This window comes from Phyllobates terribilis, unplaced genomic scaffold (genome assembly GCF_046119375.1).
Source record: "Phyllobates terribilis strain yellow unplaced genomic scaffold, ASM4611937v1 Scaffold_5__5_contigs__length_657084704, whole genome shotgun sequence".
NCBI classification, from domain to species: domain Eukaryota; kingdom Metazoa; phylum Chordata; class Amphibia; order Anura; family Dendrobatidae; genus Phyllobates; species Phyllobates terribilis.
In genome coordinates, this window is record NW_027362765.1 from 120608834 (window position 1) to 120629391 (window position 20558).

The 20558-nt window shown below is 45.1% G+C and overlaps 1 protein-coding gene across 2 annotated transcripts in view; it reads right to left on the reverse strand.

The window, feature by feature from the left end:
• ZBTB46 (zinc finger and BTB domain containing 46) overlaps window positions 1-20558 on the reverse strand; it is a 37015-nt gene that overhangs the window by 12775 nt on the left and 3682 nt on the right. Inside the window, exons 2-4 of one of the 2 annotated variants that reach the window (XM_073682877.1) lie at window positions 15828-15939; window positions 13741-14684; window positions 1549-1815 (exon numbers count right to left, since the gene is read on the reverse strand). In XM_073682877.1, coding sequence (XP_073538978.1) covers window positions 1549-1815; window positions 13741-14650 — 1177 coding nt within the window. In that variant the 5' untranslated portion in view covers window positions 14651-14684; window positions 15828-15939. Of the gene's footprint in view, window positions 1-1530; window positions 1816-13740; window positions 14685-15827; window positions 15940-20558 lie in introns of both variants that reach the window. The other variant, XM_073682876.1, reaches the window with a different exon arrangement.

The following is a 20558-nucleotide window of genomic DNA, read 5'->3' on the forward strand; positions in this document are numbered from 1 at the left end:
GAAAGCCTAAATGGTGGATGGCTTTACTCAAGTTGTTGGCAGCCACTAAACGACTGGTAACCTACATGGTTGCCAGTCGGCAAGTGTTCAATAGTTTTTTGTTGTTTTTTTTTTTTACACAGGCTTATTGTGCTTGCGATGCACACAGAGCGATTAGTAATATGTCGTTCCGCTTGAAAATATGGTCATTGTTCTCAGCAGCACATGATCTGAACAGACGACAATGTGCTGCCAAGAACAATCTTTTCACCCAACGATTAAGCGTTTTTTCCTTGTTTGGCAGGTGACCTGACCTGCAGCCTGTTTACACTGGCATATTATTGGAAAATGTGCAATCTTATGAACGTTCATTTCTCAAAAATCTTCAGTGTAAATGCACCCCAAAATTAAAAGTGAACAGTCAGAGTAAAGACAAGAAGTGTTGTCATAGGGACAAAGCAATAGAGGAGATGCAGTTATCAGGACCGGGTCTCCAAAACAATAAACCTTTACTATTTTCAAAGTTGCCTCAACTCTTCCCAACATGCAAGTCAGTGGTCCCAATGGTCCTTGTGAACGGTCTGAAGTTGATGACTCCATTCACATGCATGTGACCACTGCAGGCAATTACAGGTCTCATCGGTGGTGGTAGCACAGTCGACCTGTAACCCCTAACATCAGTCATTGTCTGCAGTGGTCACGCTTGTGGTTGGAACGTCAGAACGTTCACAAAGACTGGTAGCACCATCAGAGCCATGACACTGGAGCGATGGTGGACTTAGCAGGTAAGTAGAAGTTATCTGAGGTCAAGTTCACAGCTTCAGTATTTTACCTCAGTATTTGTAGCCAAAACCAGGAGTGGGTGATAAATCCAGAAGTGGTGACGTGTTTCTATTATACTTTTCCTCTGATTGTTCCACTCCTGGTTTTGGCTTCCAAATACTGATGTAAAATACTGACCAAATACTGAACGTGTGAATGTGGCTTTATTATTTTAATGAATTCCCTGCTCTGTGTCTACTTAAAAAAAAAAAAGTTGGGATATGGAAACCAAATAAAAGTAGGAGCAAAAAAACAAAAAAGTGACTATTCCATTAAATATTTCAAATATAATATCTCAAGATACGCATAGACATTGGACAGATATTTACCAATCTTTCTTTATTCTGTCATCAGGTGGGGGAAGAGGTTTTTGTGTCTACACGAGAACACATTTGGTTGATTGATCTTCAAAATTAGAATCTCTAACCAATATTTTACAGGAAAATTGGGCTGCAAAACTTTAGAATTTTTTTTTCCAGATCAGAAAGTGCGGTATGGGTCTTACTGACTCACATTCGAGTTCAGTGAGGATTCATCCCAGGCTCCAATGGTCTACATCTCAAAGGGTTTGTCCCTGACAGAGGTCTTCATGGACTAGTTGATTTAGGAGAGGTGGTCCTACTGCAAGGACCGCCTGCAATTAGTGGTAGCAATGCTCAGAAGCCCGGCCATGACACTACTGACCAAGTAGAAAGACAAGAAGGACAGAAAAAGAAAAGAGGAACTTACGAGAGAGCGAGTGGGTACCTTTGGGCAGGTATTCAAAAAGCAAAGAACTCTCCTCCCCTAGGACATCGGCCTTGAGGGACAGCAGGCTGTTTTTGCTCAGGAGGGCAGTGCGCAGGTTGGATACGCTGGTGACCCGTTGGTGATTGTCGTCTTTATCCAGACTCAGCGTGTGAGGTATGTAAGTGGGTTCTCCGCCTTGTAAGGACTCTTCTCCTTGAGAGTACAAGTCTACACGTTCTTCCCGGCTGTCAGAGCTGCCCGGCTCTATCACCGTCACGTCGTCACCTGAGGGAGAAGAGGAGAGGAAGAGTTTAAAATGGTCGACGCGTGTAAAGGATGAGGTCACCATACTGGATACAACTGCAGGGTCAAATGTGCTCTCTGGTTCTTGTGGTTGGGAGTTGGTGTGAATCAATTTGCAGGCCAAGTCGGTCATTTGTGCCCACTGAATGCGAACCCTGAGTACCGCCACACTTACTTCCCGACATCGCCAGCTCTTCTTTTGATTAGTCGGCTTGGCACAACATCATCGCTGTGGTGTGAGGCACATGTGACGGAGGGGGTAATCAAAAGAAGAGCTATGGATGCCATCAAGTAAGAGGCGATTCTCAGGGCTCCCTTCCTGTTGCCACAGATCACTGTTGTGGCTGATGGGCCGGGTCCTGCGAATCGATTCACACCTAGTCTGGTTGGCAATATAGGCAGGAAAGCTTCCCCCATTCATGGAGTCACACAGGGATAGGAACACCGCTCATTTGCATATTATGCCCAAATTATTTAGGTGCCAATTGGCACCTATTTATTCATTCAGTCTTCTCCCACCTGGACTACTACAACCCAAGCCATTAATGTGTACACTCCATCAACCCCTGGGATGGTGCCCATATATTCTGCACTATTGTATAGAGAATGTATAGGAGCTCTTGTCCCAAGTATAAATCGACATATGTGTATACTAAACCAGTGACCAGCTTGGATTTGAGCCCAGACTCGTTAGCGTCTCCATTAAGAGTAACAGAACCAATGACTTCCATACATTGATCATCTTCCACAACAATGGGTGGAGCGCTTCCTACTGGCAGCGATGGCGACTTTCCATGGTAATGGGATTAGAAATTTTCATAGGAAAAATCATTTCCACTGTAGAGAAAAGCCGAGATCTGCTGTGCAGGCGTCTAAGGAAACTGGTTACCGGAATATGGGGGAGGGAAGAAGATCTTGGATCAACGAAGACAGTATTTCGGTACTTTATTGTGCCACCTTTTCCCTGAATGGTATCAGTCGCTACGCCCAAGTTTGACGAGATGATGCCATTGAAGGGAAAGGTGGAACAATACAATGATGTATATGGGGCACGTTTCAAGCTTCGTCTATAGCTTACGCTGCAGGAAATGTATAGTAGGCGGCGGCGCAAAGCTCGGAAGACTAACGAGGACCAGTCGCGTTTTACGGTCAGGAAGGAAACGGTTAACCGGAGATAGCTCTGGTCAGATTAGTTCAGCCATGAATTATAGAACAGTCCGAGCCCATTAAAGCAGCAAGCTCAAGGTACATGATACATGGCAGAGATAGGGAGCGAGGGGGCAGCTCATCCTCCTGTTCCCTTTAGATTGAAAATAGCAAGATGCCTTCTTCTTCCCAAAGGAGGCCTCCAGTGGATCCAAGAGGAGGAAAGGAGATAGTCAACCCTAAACATGGTGGAGAGGAGCCAAGTCAAGGCCGGCAATTCGCTACAGCTGGCAGCGAGGCGGGAGGCATTATGTGCCTCACTGTTCGATGAATCGATTGGACTCATATCAATCAGACATAAATCTGACAAATATATATACAAAAACAGAAAAAAAAAATTCATTTACCCCAAATATTAGCCTTAGGGACAGAGTTTTATATTTATATTTTTTTTCCCAATTCCTGTTTCTAAAGTAGTTTTCTTTATTTGTTTTTAAAGAAATCTTGGGGTTTGTATAAGTTATTACGCAATGGCGGAAAACATAAATTGCAATATCACTATGGTTTTATGTTTTTCGACACAGTTTACCATAATTGGCCAAATAACTTTATGGCACATTTATTTTTTGCTATTTTGTTAAATTTTAAATTTGATTTCTTAACATTTTCTATCCCTTTAGGTCAAGTTTATATTTTTGTCAGGTTCTACAAGAAATTGCATTAGAGCCTTTGGATATTTGTATTTATTGAGGTTACTCACTTATATATTAATTCCACAGCAATTACAGACATTATCAACGCTGTCCCCATTGGGGCTCACAGTCTTTATTCCCTATCAGTATGTCTTTGGAGTGTGGGAGGAAACCAGAGAACCTGGAGGAAACTCACACAAACACGGGGAGAACATACAGACTCCTTGTAGACGTTGTCCTTGGTGGGATTTGAACCCAGGACCCCAGCGCTGCAAGGCTGCAGTGCTAACCACTGTGCCACCGTGCGGATATAAGAAAGGGACATGCAAACAGGGGCTTAGATTCGACCACTCTGGAAAACGCTTTTTGGTCCCAGGCTGACATTACAAACCCATCATCCTGCCAATTGCACAACCGGGATTATCAACTACTTGAAAAAAGGAGCCTAAACTATGCAGAGAGTATTCTCCGATCTCGGCCGTTGGTGCTGGCGTGGGGTTATCAATCACAGCCGAAAGGAAGTAATCCATCATTATTGGAAATCGGCACATGATCTGCTGTATTACTACACTAATGTCAAAAAAGTTCATGTAGCTGATAAAAAGGGGAAAAGAATTATCAGGAATCTCCTAATCTGTTCGCTCTACAATTCCATATTGTACAATAATCTGGTGCTACAAACAAGTGCCGGTTTCCAGTATCAAAAGCCGTATTTCAAGCAGTGAGTTTAATGTATTTTTTTTTTTTTTTTTTTACTTAAATTTATGTATTTTGAGCTAAAAATAAATCTGTTCCATTAAAAATTTTGCATGGTTTTGCTTTAAAACAAACTCTTTCCCTGCATCTTTAACTGTGATATAGTCATAAATCAACTGAAAATAGCCCCCCCCCCCCCAAAAAAAAGACAGATTTAAAAAAAAAAAAAAAAAAAAGTTAGAAACTCTCCCAATGGACAAAGAATGAGCGCTCACTGACAGATTCTCAGTTAACCCATTCTGCAGCCAGTAATAGACATTACAATACCAAGGCTATCAAAGGCAAACGGCACAAACATTTTTAATGAAACCAAAATGTAAAAAAAATATATATTTTTAGCCAAAAATACATGCATTTAAAAAAATAAAAAAGTCCCCCAAAAGGTGGACAGCCCCTTTAAGGAATTTCATTGTTATATAAAATCTAATAAAAAAAACCTGAACATATATCATATACTACTGCCAATCCGCACTAGAGTTCTCATTGAAGAAGAACTTTTTCCACATTTGGGCTTGTAAAGAATATAACTATAATTAGGACTGTTGTACCACAGGTGGGAGTTACCCCCTAAGGGGTCGGGATAGTAACAGGGTTTATATATATGTAGGACGTGCACAGGTGCCTCAAAAGGTAAAACCTCCAGTGTAAAGACAAGTGCTGGGCGAGTTACGGAGATGCTGGGTGTGAACGACTCAAGAGTAAAGGAAAGGGGGCAATTAGGGATTAAGCGGATTTACCAAGGGGTGGAGGAGACGGGGAGTGCCACATCATTGTACACCGACAAGTTTCAGTATGACATCACATTGGTGATTGTCAGAAGAAGCTGGTACAAGGTGAAGAGGGGTTAAAAATGGGGTGAAGAGGCTAAGGAAGGGGCATAGGCTTAAAGGTGGGGTTCCGGTATTGAAGAAAATCCTGTCCTCCAGCTGCTGTCTGAAGAAAAAAAAAGAAAAAAAAAAAGAAGGGGTTTTACTCAAGTTTCCCGGGTCCAGCGCCAAGTCTCCAGCACTGATTAGTTTGAGGGCTAGTGTTGAGGAGTGGAAGATGGGGGGCTGAGAGATGGGGTACTAAGTAAAGAAAGGGTTGAGGGTTATGTATGAGTACATGGGTAAAGATGGGGGAAAAGGATCACAAACAGGGGGAGGGGTTACTGTTACAGATGGGGGATCATACCCAAATCAAATTCACAAAATGTAGGTGCACAAGTGGAAATAAAGGGGTCACATTAGTGCGAAGGGGGTCACGTTGGTGCGCAAGGGGGTCTCTGATGGTCAGAGGTACAGTACAAAGGTTGAGTTGCGGGTGTCTTGGTATGGAGTAAACCCTCCATACATAACCCCTGTGGGGGGAGAGTCATGTTGGTGCCCAGGGGGGGGTTGGGTCACATCGGTGCGCAAGGGGCTCTCGGTCAGAGGTACAGTACAAAGGTTGAGGTGCGGGTGTTTTGGTTTGGGGTAAACCTTCCATACATGACCCCTGTACATCTCACAACCTGAGACCTTTCACTGAGAGACCTTTTACTCTTCCACTCACTATAAATCTATTTGCATCAGTTCTGTCATATTCAAATATCGGGAAGGGGGGGTGGGGGGGGAACACAGGCGGCGAAGGAGGACTAGTGACAGGACAGGCCTCCGACTATTTCGCTTTTCTGGATTCCAGAATGGCAAAAATTGTGTCACAAGCCGACACCGGGGACACTAGAAAAGCTTGGTGTACAGCTTTCCCAGAAAAGGAGAACTTAAAAAAATAATCAGACGGTAATGGTGAAAAGGCTTCTGGGTAGCTGGCGGCCATGCATTAAATATAAAAGAGGGAAGATGAGCAGGTGAGAGATGATTTAGCAGAGGGCATTCTGTGCTCCGGTGGGGAATGTGAGAACCGGCTGTGGGAGGACTGGGGAAGGGAGGGGGTGGCAGAATGAAATGGGAGTTGGCGAGTCTGTGGGAAGGGAGGATTTCTCAGGGTCAGGAATGTGGGGTTGATGTTTATCCTTTTAGGATCAGTGCTGTTGTAGGGCCCTAATCTTAAAGGGAAAACCCTGAGGGAATGGAGAACCTTTTACATGTGAACACATAAAATGGCCCTTTGGGGTCGAGCACCCTTTATGCGGGTATATAAAAGTTATCGTTGGTGGACAGTACATCACCCATGTAAACCTAAGTGTATGATATGAAGGGAAATGGAAAATCCTACAAATCCCCATTACGGTCATAGCTAAAAGAAAATCATAGTAAACAAGCACCTTCCTATATAGGCGCACGTTAAGGGAGAGAGAAGGACCTTCAGGAGGCCACCTACGTAGCATGAACCTCACCAAGATAACCTAAAATAATGACCGCTTCTGAGTGCAATCCACTGGGGTAAAGACAATTAGGGAGGCATCGGCCAAATGTTCAGCCATCAGGCACCTCCCAACTCCCCAGTACATTACAGCCGAGAGCCCCTGTAGTCTCCTTGAAAGCCGCTGACAAACTCCTTTGGTGCTGGAAATTCAACAGGCCGTATCCATCTATTCCAGACTTTAGTCTGATACATGTGGGGGCCTCATCTGGAACGGAAACTCAAAATAAGTCTAATTCCCACGCATTTCACATTTCCACTGCATGTTCATCCTGATCTTCCTGGTTCCCTAAAGCTCGCCATACACATTAGACAGCTGTCCAGGAACAATGGACTTGAGCTGAGAATTAGGACAAGGTACATGACTATCAGTAGGATCCTCCCTAGTCTTCAGATAAGATCTTCTATCACACAGTAATGGAGGCACCAGGATCCTGGTGGTGGAGGGGGATGGGTAGGTTATTTGGATCCTGCACACACTCTCACACACACACACACAGAGGACCTGCACCCTGGTTACCAGCCTGATTTCGCCCCAGAACCTCCCTCGGCACCAATGTTTATCCTCGCAGTCCGGACTGGAGAGAGGAAGGGTGAGGTTTGGTCGGTCTGATCTAGCTATCTGCAGTAAATGATCTAAGGAGGGAGGGTTACTGGAGGGTGTAGGAGGCAGATTGTGCCAGATCTTATCTCCATAGCAGACCGGGCACATCACAGCACTAATGCCTTTCTTCCCTTGTGGCAAGCCTGCTCAGCCCTTGGGGTCAGAAATCTAAGGGTCTGTTCATATGGGGCAGAAAATCCACAGCGCATAACAGGTACAAGAAAGTGGATGAGACCTGACATCTGACCAAATATCATCCACATGCTGAGGACAAATGTGTGTGGAAACTGGGTTGCAGTGTGGATTTAAAGTTAATTTCCCACAGTTCTCACCTTTGTAATACAGAGTGAAATCCACACGGATTCTTTATGAATTAGCGGCAAAATCTAAGGCAGATTTTTACGTTCTGCTTACACCCTACATATAAATAGGTTTTTGGGGCAATGGGATGTTGGGATGGGAGCAAGTTTTAAGCCTTGCTACTTCTTGTTAATCATTGTGGTCCAAAGCAACTTTCATTATCCTGTATAGCAGCGGTCTTCAAGCTGTGGCTCTCCATCTGTTGCAACACTAACTCGTAGCATGCTGGGAATTGTAGTTCTGTGACCTTAGGAGTATTTCAAATTGAAGATTGCTTTAAGAAGTGGTAATCCACAATCCATAGTATGGCACTAGATGTACTGGGCCATACGTCTGCAAGGACCAGTGACCCGGTTGTGTGTGCCGTTACCAGCATCTATAGATGCAGATGTGATGGCATTGCCAACTGAGGATATTGCTCTACATCTAGAGTAGAATAGTCTCAGGTGTGCCAGAAGAGGGGTGTGCAAGGGTTAACGCAGCCGAATGCATTCACTGCTGTTACCATAGGGAAAAACAGGGAGGGGGTGAGGAGAGACATGGGGGGGCAGTTCTGGAGCCTGGGGAAATAGGAATGTAGGGTGGGGATAGGAAAACAGAATTAAACCCTCAAATTCCCTACATCTGCCTGCGAGTACAGCGGGAGACGGATCCACGCATCGCTGTCTGTAGTGACAGCCATTTGTAGCATAAAGCTCAGATTACAAGGGAAAAACTATGACGCCACTTATCTACAGGAAAAAAAAAATTACAAAAATGTTTGCATTACTATGATGTAGCAAGCTGGACGTGTTGCATTTAACCCATTTTAATTCTCTAACATATATATTTATACTTACAGCATTAAAAGGGGTTAAAATGCAACACGTCCAGCTTGCTACATCATAGTAATGCAAAAAATCTGATGTCATTGCTTGGGTAGGAGAGCACAGAAAGTGAAAAAAACCTGAGAGCCACATTCTGGTGCCCGGCTTATACCATCCACACACCCCACACCTCCAGCATTAGTCACCTACAACCTTACCGCCAGGTGTGGTGCCTCCCTTCATCTCCAGTAGGATATGTGTCACTGGGCTCTGTGAATGATACGAGAAATACGGTGCGGACTGACGTAGACCACCTTTTGGCCTTCCTCCATCCTGGCACCAAAGTGGGACAGACATGTCCATCTTTAAGGGCATTTTTTGTTTTGTTTTTTACTTATATGCTTGTAATTTGGGCTAAAAATAATTTTTGCAATTGAGTTTCATTGAAAATTTTCCACTTTTTACCTTCTACAGCCTCTGTGCAGCACCAACTACTGCTGGCTGCAGAATGAGTTAACTGAGAATCCGTAGGTGAGCTCATGTGTGACGGAAGAGTTTGCAATGCTTATAGGTCTTTTTTTTTTAGATCCTCTCAGCTGAGTTATGACCACAGACCAAATCAAAGTTGAATATGCAGTGACACAGACCAAGAAAAAGCCAAACGATGCAAAATTTTTAATGAACCCAATTGCAAAAATGATTTTTAGCCATAAATACATGCACTTCAGCATTGAAAAACATCCGTAAAGATAGACAACCCCTTTTAGTTCAATTATAAAAATGGGTGACAAGACTGGGACACCCCACCACTCCAAGGATGTTCAGTTTCAGACCATTCAACATTGTAAGACTGATTATTACTTGGCCATCTGACTGAGTAAGTTGAAGACAAATCCAACTCCCTGACCCATAGATGGCTGATGGGATGGCCATACATAACGCCAGGCTGTCTAAGGATCTCCATACTAATTATAATTTCGCCCAAACCGGTGTATGGAGGTCTCTCGAATAATCTATTGGGGAAATAAGGGCTGAATTTTAGCACCGAAGCCTTTTGTTCTTGAGGACACAAGTCGCTGCCAGAGCTGTGTGGCAGTGGCTTTCTCCACTCTACATTTTGAAAGCACATGCACGCTCAGCCAAGTCCGACATTAGTGTGTATGGGAAAGTTGGGAGAGATAGCGGTCGCCCAAATAAAGGCTTGCCCGTCAGCGATCATATGTGTATGGTGAGCTTAACGACCAGTCGTGCTCATCTACCTTGGCACAATACCCAGTCCAGTTTGTTTTCTTCTATGGGGGCCTCTCCTCTATGACCGTCCCCTGAACTCTAAGGAAGCAACAGAAAGGAAGCGGAGCCAGCAGAGTCTCAAAAATCCAAAATAATTACTAGAAACCAAGAAAAAACAAACAGGAACTCCACCCCGACACCAGTGGCCGAGTCACATCGTCTCCCGCCTCCCACACACCGGATAATTGCTCTCAACAAACCAGTTGCCGGGAGGATTTGCTGGAGGTAGTGAAACGTAAAAAGCCTTAGGCCAGACAGCTCCTCTAATCTAACTAGATTTAATAGGCTCAGCCTCCAACTCAATGACTTTTTAATGATTTTCTAAAAAGGGTCTGAAGTCCCGAGAGAAATTGTATCCTTCCTTGTTAAAGGCACAGGAGCACCCCCCATTTCTTCTACGTGGTGGGGTGCTTAGTTATTATATGGACTGTCACTATATAATATATAATCTTTTCAATGCTGAATCCACCGACTTCCCTACCTGGGTGCCATGTCTGAGGTGTACACAAGTCTGGGGGGAGGGGCTAGGTGTAAATGAGTCAGTGGGGTGGAGCTTGTGGACATGCTCAGTGTAGGCTGGCACCAATGACACTTACTTTTGATCAGCCGTGGAGGAGGTCACAAGACAAAGAAGCAGCTGATAAATTATTTACGTAGAAAAAAAAAAATGGAGAGGAGCCTTGATTGAATATTCATGAGCCATTATGATGAGGAATCAGCTGAAATTCAGGATTACCATGTAAGCGAACAATATACCTAAAGAGTGACTTTACTGTTTTGGTCATGGTCAATTCTACTTCAAGTATAAAAAAACAAAAACAAAACATAATTACTAGGTCCTTTATAGCTGCTGCTTGACACCAGCATCAGTCAGGAATGTACTAATGGTGACCAATCTGACCGTTCTCATCACTAACTAAAGCTTGGGAGATGCCAGTCTGGAATACCACACCCCCTCCCACCCCCCAACCTCTTTTCAGGGTCTTAATAGCAGCTTGATAACTTAAAGAGGTCACTTACAAGTCAAAAGTGGCCACTTTTTTCTCTTATTTTATTCTTGCTGCTTCCCACAGTATTCGGTCGTTTTCTTTTTTTTTTTTGGGGGGGGGGGATTTGTATAATATATATATATATATATATATATATATATATATATATATATATATATATATATATATATATATATATATATATATATATATATATATATATATATATATATATATATATATATATATATAGTTCCATAGATAGTGGCCTTTTAATTTTGCGCTTGTTTTTATGGTTTTTAGCAATGGGTGTGGCTTACAGGGTAACGTAGAGAAGCCTGAAGACACGCCATGGAGAATACTGTAAGCCACACCCCTTTGGTAAAGACCAAAAAGAGTAGCACCAAATAAAGATTCTCAAAAGAGAAAAAAAAGCAAGCTGATCACAGAGGAGGAGCGGAAATAAAATACAAGCAAAAAGTCGCCACTTTTGACAGGTCACAGCTCATGGGCCCCAATGCAAAGTCTCCAACAGGGCCCCTAAGTATCACAGGTCTTTAATAGTAATGGTTTTCTCATGTGGGCCAAGATGGACCTTTTTTGCCCCCTAGGCTCCAGGGCTCGGGTGCAGCTACAACCACTGCACCCACTATAGTTGCACACATGCTCTACGGCGAGTATGCTCCAGCCATAGCGATTTATGCTGGTCACTTCCTGCACTTATCAAGCCCTCTTTCAGCCAACATCCTATTAAATTAATGCATACATATGGGTTTCTAAGGGGCGCCATGCAATCCTTAATTTTCCTTGAAAGGCTCCCCCCCAACTATAAAGGTTGAGGGGGCAGGAACAGTTGCTATCAAGGTTTGCCAACAATTTTATAATCAGGCGCCATATATTTAGGACCAAGGACAAACAAACATGGCCGCTGCTTGTTGATCCAATTTGCCTCCTCTTCTGGACCACCAGTAGAGGTAAGTGTCCTTCTTTAGTCTTGGTGGAGTGAAACAAGACTTGTCAGGACAGCTTGCCAGTCACCAGAAAATCACTAATAAGCCTTCCTGGACCGAGAGGCGCATATGTAAAGGGATTAGGGATTGGAGACGAGCGTCTTGACTGGCAGTAATTGGGGACGGATCAGTCTCTAGACACGTACATCTCATTTACTCTTCTTTGTTTGGTATAATGAGGGTGAGGGAGGTCGGGCGATGTGTGGCAGCCATGCAGGACACCCAATCTTTCTGGCCATCCTCTAAACCCCGCACCGCCTTGGTTAACGGCATAATCCAGGGATTTCAGTGCATTATCCTAACGAGATCCCAGAGAACTTTACTAACTAGCCCAGCGGATATATCTTGTAACATCTGAACATGCCGGCGAGGCTTCTGGATCTCCATGGAAACCCATAGGCCGAGAGCTACAAGGTCGCTGTGACCCACGGGGCTGAACGCTTCGTGCCGTCCACAGGCGGATACTGACAGTATCCAGAAATACTTAGTAACAGTTACTAATGAGCAGCTATCCAGCACAGACGACGTAACCGGATAACTAGGCAACAACAGGAAATGTAACAGGTAGAGAGAGGGGGTCTAGTCATGGACGCTCCCATAACGTGAAAATACTGATAATGAGGGCTCCATCCCGCCCTGGCACTTTACTATTGCAATACTCAGATTTTACATCTTTTAAACAGCAATGGCCAAGACCTTGGCTTACTTTCAGGGAGTGAATTCAATGTTTACAATCAGAGACAAAACTTCCCCTTGAAATTTTGTACCTGCGCCAATGCGGGGCTCAGAGTGTAACAGGGGTCTCTCCTGTAACAAGCTCCGCACTGGTGCAAGAAGAAATAACATATTCCTATCAGGTTACAGATGCCTGCAAAATGATTTTCATTCACTGACAGAAAGCAGAGATCTTGTAGACCATGACCAAGTGAAAGACAAAAATGAATGAAAAAAGTTGCAGGGATTTTTAAATTAAAGGGATATCTGATTTAACAACAGATCTCCTATCCTTAAAGGATCCTTAAAGTTACCGTAATTAAAAAAAGAAAAGAAAACAAAACAAAAAAAAAAAACAACACACACCTCACCCTCCCCGAGTACAGCGCAGAATAACTGCAGCTGCTCCTGGTGTCTGTTAGGCCACTTTCACACGTTCAGTATTTGGTCAGTATTTAAAATCAGTATTTATAAGCCAAAATCAGGAGTGGAACAATCAGAGGAAAAAGTATAATAGAAACAAGTCACCACTTCTGGATTTATCACCCACTCCTGGTTTTGGCTTACAAATACTGATGGAAAATACTGACCAAACACTGAACATGTGAACGTGGCCTTATTGTCGGCAGTGCTGCAGCCAATAAGTGAGCTCAACACTTCTGCCAGCATTGACCTCACAAGCCACTGAGTTCAGTGATTGGCTGCAGCGTTGTAAATGTGACATCCGACAATAAAGGACACCGGAAACAGCGGCCGAGACTCAGAGTTGGACCTGGGGAGGATGAGTAAACGGTTTGTTTGTATTTAAAAATGTAAGGCAGTTGGGGGAAAATAGGTTTTCTGTACCCAGAAAATCCCTTAAATTATTTACTTTAGAGACTCCTGCCAGTCAATAAAGTGAGGGGGCAGGGGCACCGCTACGGTTTACACAGCCACAGTGCCTCATCCATACAGCGAACGCCTGGTACTGCAGCTCCTACCATTTACTTAAACCCCCATTGGTGGCATCTATTAAGGAAAAGCTGGGTGGGAACCCATTGGAGTTCTAATAAAAAAAAAAATTGTTTGCCACACAGCTTTCCCAGAAATTCCAGCTGAATTACTTGACATAAGGGCAAGCAAGCAGCACACAAGTAACAAAGGTAATATACTGTATGAAAACCAGACGGACGCGTGGCACTACCAGGCAGCACTTACCAGAATTGTCTTGGTTGCTGTACTGCCACTGCGTGCTGGAGATGAAGGACGGCTCCGGGGATCCTGTTCTGCAGTTCTCCACCATTTGCTGTGTGATGTGTCTAACAGTCTCTTTATTCTTGCGGTTCTTCCTGCGTCCAGAGTGCTGCCAGCCGTCCCCTTGCTCTACGTAGAGGTTTCCTGGATCCCCTTTATTGACTGCTATGTAATGAGATGGGGAGACCTGCTCCTCCTTGATACGCATTGGTCCATAGCACACATCTCCTGGCCATACAGAAGATACCTCGTCCTGACTGTCCACTTTCTGTTCGGCGTCTTCCTTGCCATAACTGCTGCCACCTTCGTGACAGCTGGCGATGGCAGAGTCTCCAGAAGAGTTGGCCGGGCTCGTCCTTCTAGCCAGCCATGGTGAGATACTACGTCCAGCCACCACGGCGGACAGCAAGGCCTCGGCGCTACTGGAAGGGGCGCCCATATCATAGTCTACAAGTTCATCAGAAGTCTCGGATTTTATGCTGATGTCCAAAGCGGCCTTGATAAAGCTGTGGCAGGCTTGGACAATGTCCGTCATCTGGAGATAACTGGCTGCAGACATCACCTCAATGACATTCTTACTGGTCAACGCCAAGTGAGCCGAGTACATGAAGTCTATGATTGCCTTGAAGCCCTGGGCTGTGACGATGTCCAGTTGGGTGACTGTGGTCTGTTCGGACGTCTTCTGTACCTGACAATAGAGGGTCTTGAAGTACCGGCTGCTGCCCAGCAGGACGTTCTTATGCGCCTTGAAGACTTTCCCCTCCACAATGACGCAGACGTCGCAGAGGATTCCATGCTGCCGCTGCTCATTAAGCTCGTGTAGAAGTTGCCTGTAATGGGACGGGATCTCCATATCCTCTTTACGGTTATTCATTTGTGGACGTCTTTGGTTTATTGCCCCCACAAAACTGGTAATAAAGAGTAAAAATTAATTTGGTGTCACCGGCATTCTGTTTTTTTTCTACATCCATTCATTCATTCATCCATCTTCCCAGTGCACTACAAGTGTCAGCACGCTTTCAAAAATTGCAAAGAGTCAAAGGTAAAAGACATGACATTTTACAAAAGGTAAGGTGTACTGTCTGAGGAGGAGGAGGAAGAAGGGGGGGGAATGATGATGGTTTCCGGGCGTACAAGTACAAATCTTTCCCCTTGAAGATCAAAAAGAGCTGAAGAGTCTGGATCCAACTTCAGAGGACATTCCACATTAGAGAACATCAAAGGGGTCACTCTCCCCTCCCCCACGCCACTACCCCTACCCACACCCTATTGGGGTTTGCTTTGGGCGGTTGAATTCTGGTCTAAATAATCCCAGAGATTAGTGTCAATCCCACAGCGCAAGAGAGAGGCGAGTCCAAGAAAACACAAGGGAAAGATAAAAGACAGAGGAGCCTGACAGCGACATCATCCTCCTCTACGGAGAGCCCTCAAGAAGGGCTGTCAGTTTTTTGGGACATGGCAGGTGTAGATACTGGAGGGGCAGGGGTTTCTCAAATCAGGACCCTATGAGTGACTGAACATGCATTGTATTTTTGCATCGGTGAGCTAGATGCTGGGGGTCTCGCCAGTAGGACCCCCATCATCACAGATTGTAGGATGCTAGGAGATGCACACAGGCATGGCACCATGTGCGCCTAGTGGTTAGTGCCCACCGAGAGCTAGTCTTTACCAGTCGGTGACGTCACAAGCGTTACTGGTGAGCTGAGCGTCTTGGTCTCCACTCTCAGGATGAGTAACTGTGGTTTTCACACCTCTGACATGGAGCGCCGTGATCCAGCAGATGGAGGCGTCCCCTGGCCCCCGTCCCAAGCTGCGCGCCCTGCACTAAGGTTTTTCAGTGGAAACGCTTTGCACTGATGGTGTAAATGATACATGCACTATTAATAGAGCTGCAGGCAGGTAGGTGACATGCAGATAATATCAGGACAAGGCTAAAAAGGAAAAATGCAATATAAGACTTAGGGACTTCAACCGGTTGATCCCCAGCTGTTGTGGAACTATAACTCTCAGAATGCCCTGGCAGACCAGAGCTGTGTAAACCAAGAACTCACCGTGCGTAGCAATTATCTCCAACAATCTCCTTAGTAATCTTGAAGGTGACAAAGTGTCAGTGAGGCTGCTGGCATGATGTCCTAGACACCGGAGTGAAAGGTGTCAAAATTCCTAAAACAATAGTAAAATATTAAAGCGACATCCTCGACAGGAGAAACATCCAATCACAGAGCAGATCTGCAACAGGTCACCCAATCCGACAGGCAAGAATGGCGCCATATTTACGTTTCTGGTACGTTTTGCTTTTTATGGGCACCCCGATGTCTCCCTGATGGAGGATTTTCTTATTATTCAAGCCCTGCAGACCACGGAACAATACGACGACAGCTCTACCATGTAGGGACATTTATTCCGCCAGTATAGATTAAAGTCTTCGTCCTCCCACATATTCAATTTTTACTTCCCGGCCGTCCCCCCCCCCCCCCAAACACCTACTACATGGGAGGATAAAAAGTTGTCATCAATATCTAACACAAAGTGTGACCGGCATAAAACTCACATAGTCATTTATGTAGAAAGTCGATGTCATGCATTTTAAAGGGCCAGTACCCCTAATCTCAGCAGTTTATAAGGAGCTTAGAAGAAGAGTGGCTGATAACAGTGACATATGGATGTCAATGAGTAGTGGGGTGTTCTGCACTTCCCCTCACTCATTCCTTTCTCCAGCCAGATAGATGACAATCAATAGGGCCATCATTGGATTCTGATAGGGATAGTCCAATATCAAGCATTTACAGTAACAGGAGTATCCCTTTAAGTCATGCTCACATTTCCGCTCTCGTCTGCCAGGAAGATGATGATGGCGGCTGTCCCCACCAGGTCTGTGTCAGTTGGCAGAGCATACAGCGTATAATCAGACTGCTCCCAGCTCTGCTTATTGGCGGCGGCTTATAAAGGGATGAGGAATATATGTATTAAGTTACTTTCTACCCCCTGACTGGCACCTAAAACTGTACCCACCCCATTGTGTTTTAAGGGTATTCTCTGGCCTCCTTTTTTTTTTTTAAACGTATATGAATATCCATTCTCCAAATACCAGGAAGCCAGGATTGTGTGTACTGCCCCTTTAAGCACATATGGTGCAATGTAACAGGGAATCAGAGCAAGAAAATTGCACAGAAACTATGAGAGAACAAAGTGCCCCAGATATCAGCCCCACATGGAGCAAGTGGCCCACTTTCCTCTCCAGTCACAGACCGCAATTCACTTAATCAAGTCGTCCTGTATACGAGGCTCTCCGGATCTATAAACCGGCAATAGCCCTTCTGCTCACACGGAGAATAAATCAGCCATCCCAGCGCACATCTCCACCCTCGTAAAATGCTCTGCCCAGGTCCAGTGTCCAAAGCCGTGCGGAATATGGGGGGACGGCGGCAAATAAAAGGGTGATAAATGGGGGCAGTCAGCTGCAGTAAGAAACCACACAGACAGATAATGCTGGGATAATGATAGAATTATTGATAAGCTCTGCAACATAGAAAAAAATAGTAATGAAGCAACTTTGCAAATAGTTCAGGTTACAAATCTACCGTTTTGTGTCTGCAGCTCCCATGCAGACCTATGTGTCTCTATGGTTACAGACTACAAACAGTTCATATCTGTAGTCTGAACCCGCAGTCATGTTTTACTACCGGCAAGATGTGTTTGTTACCTTAGAGAGACACACAGGTCTGCATTGGAGCTGCATACACAAAACGGTAAATTATTTTGAATACACATTTGTTCCTTTTTGCATTCAAAAGGGTTTCAAATGTCTACAATACCCTTTAAATTTTGGCCAGTGAACCCTGACAATTTGAGTGGGATTTGCCAAAGATCCTAATAGTCATGGGGCCTGGCATACAATGGACAAAGGCTGCTGTTGTAGACAATGATTATCCAACAGGGTGGATTTTACATGCCCATTTTTATTATTATTATTATTACCCTAGTGATAAGCCGCGTTGTTACAGATACTCGCCGCTTATCTCCATTGCTCGGCTGAAATATTGTAGGCTTTCAGGCTAGATGGAATATGGGGGATGGAGGAGAGTAACAATCCATTGCTGACTGCTCTGTTAAGTTTATGTTCAGCTCAAGTGGAGGAGTCCCCAGGGTTTACATGATGCCACCCCCCACTTACAAGAGAGGGGCGGACATAACATTGGCGCAGCCGCATAGGGGCACAAGAGGTAAGGGGGCCACTACGACCTCCAAAGCAGGGGGAAATGTGCATTATGATGAGCTATTGGATGGCAAGGGGTCCATATACTGTTCTTGCACAGGGGCCCTATTCTGTGTGTCCGCTCTTGCTACCAGAATTCTGGGGAAGGGATCCTAATAGCCAATTAGGGTCATTGTTCCACCCTACAAGTCAGTCTGGCGTTATCTAAAGTGGCATTTTAAAAATGCCTCCTTACCCCTGCGGCTGATAAGAAGTGAGGATGGGACTGCCACTTAGGAGGGGTATGAAACCAGAAAAAAACAAAAAAACATGGGTTTCACAGCAGCTGGTGACCCATAGACTGCAAACCAATTGGCGCTGACAGAGGGGCAGCAGATCCTTTCCCTAATTATAGCATATATTGCTGATCTGTGCCAGGGCATGAAATATAATCAGCATGGGTTCTGCACCAGGCACTCACCACACCCAGGAAAGCACTATGCCAGGGCCTCTGCCCACAATACATGCCAGGACTAGGATTAGGGGGATGCCATATACGCTGCACAGCCTTTCAGTGACCCAATGCCCGGTCGTAGGGTTGGGTGGAGATGCACCCAAAGAAGCAAACACACTGGAGGATATAACCAGAATGTGTCCGTGGTCCCCAACCTGTGGTTATAATAAAACTACTACTCCCAGCATGTCCTGCCAGCAGAATGACTGAATGAAGTATCCAAGACATTTAGTAATGTACCCGAACTCCTCAAATGCTATTTTGGATGTGTCCTTGAATTCCACGCATCTTCTAAATCAATGGAAATGAGAACTGTGCCCCATTATTTGGCATCACAGGTGCACTATTACTTGAAAGGGTCCAAGCCCAGTAACGGGAATTTTCATTGCTGCCAACTATGAGGGTATATCACCCTGAAAGGCACTGGGGGGGCTTGGTCAGTTAAAATCCAAATGGTTAAATCATACTCACTTGGCAATACCCTTTTAATTAAAACTTTGCACTTTCATGGGCGTCTCTGCAATAAATCCCATATGCGCAGCTCCCACCTGCAGCCCCCATAGCCACCTGTGTTGGTTCTGCAGGCTCAGGTAATGCTGCGGCATAATGGGCTTTCTCTGTATAAGTTGGCTGTAGCTTAGATACCCCCTCTCCCTCCGCAGCCCTGGGGGACAGCTTGTATTTGCAGCACAGCTCCGCAGATTCCCCTTTTGGAGGTTACAGGAAGGAGGAGGGAAGGGAGGAAGGGTAAGGTAAGGAAGACCGAGACAAAAGAGGAAACAAGGGAAAAGGTGAAAGTAAAGAGGGGGCAGCAAGGGAGGGGTGTGGGGGGTAAGGAGGAAGGGAAAAAAAGGGAGGAGGTTCAGTCCCTGGCACGCAACCACCTCTGTACAAAGCAGAGCATTCAGTGCCCTGCCCAAGGAAGCCAACACCTTCCCCAACGCCCCAAAAATAGACGCTCGCAAAGTTCTGCCCTGCTGCATGAGGGCACAGGTGGTGCCCAACCCAAGATCGGCCCTAATGTATACCCACGATCTCGCCGCACCCTACCAATGCCAGTTGAGGTCTCCAAATCTCAGTGTTATTAATTCCCCGGTTTCCTAAACTTCTCCTGTACCCCAACATAACCAACACTTGGCACACAAGCATGGACCCCTCCCAGTACTGACCACAGGAATAGCTGGCTAATAGTGGGCAGACAACCTGAGGGGGCAACTCTATATTGCCTGATCTACTGTTGGGTAATCGCTTACAGTGCAATTACCTAAGAAAGTGGCTCCTGGTTGTCAAATCTGCAACGAACTTTCCATCAGGAATCATTAATATGTAGCAACTTAAAAATGGGCACTACCCTGCAGTATGTTTGCTGCGCCATATAATGCAAGCCTTCGCTCCCTGTTATCTGCCTCCTCAGTTAGAAAGAGGCTGAATAGGACAGGAAAGCACAATCCATTGCTCCCTGTTATCAGCCATCCCAGATTGTGAGAGGTGGGCTGTCAATGGGAGGACTGACCACAGATACATGTGCAGGAGTTGGGGGTGATGATACATAACATTACACATGTTTACAGACAGAGGCAATGTATTCATAGACACAAAATTCCTAAGCAAATGCCCCCACCCCCAAATACTTCATACAACTGTCCATTCATCAAAGTACCCAGAGCTTACCAATTATTGACATTACACCCACTGTGGACAAGGCCACAGGACACCCACCGGGCAGCAGCCACATAACAGCCTCCCACCAGACACAAGGGACTTGTAAAGGTAAATAGGTTATACACACCCTAATATCACACCCCAAGCCCCCGGGCAAAAAAACCCCACCCACAGTGCAGCGGCACATAATCCGCACACAGACATTAATCTGTCATTTCTCACATTATTTGTATTTTTATAGTGTGATGCACAAAACCAAAACGAAAAGTTTCCGAAATGACAAATTGTGCTCAGAATCAAAACTCTGCCTCAGAGAAGGCGTCCATCATAACACCTGGTGTACACAGGAACAACGCAGACACCTGCTCCCCCACTAACCATGGAGTACTGGGGGCAGGGAAAACATGCACA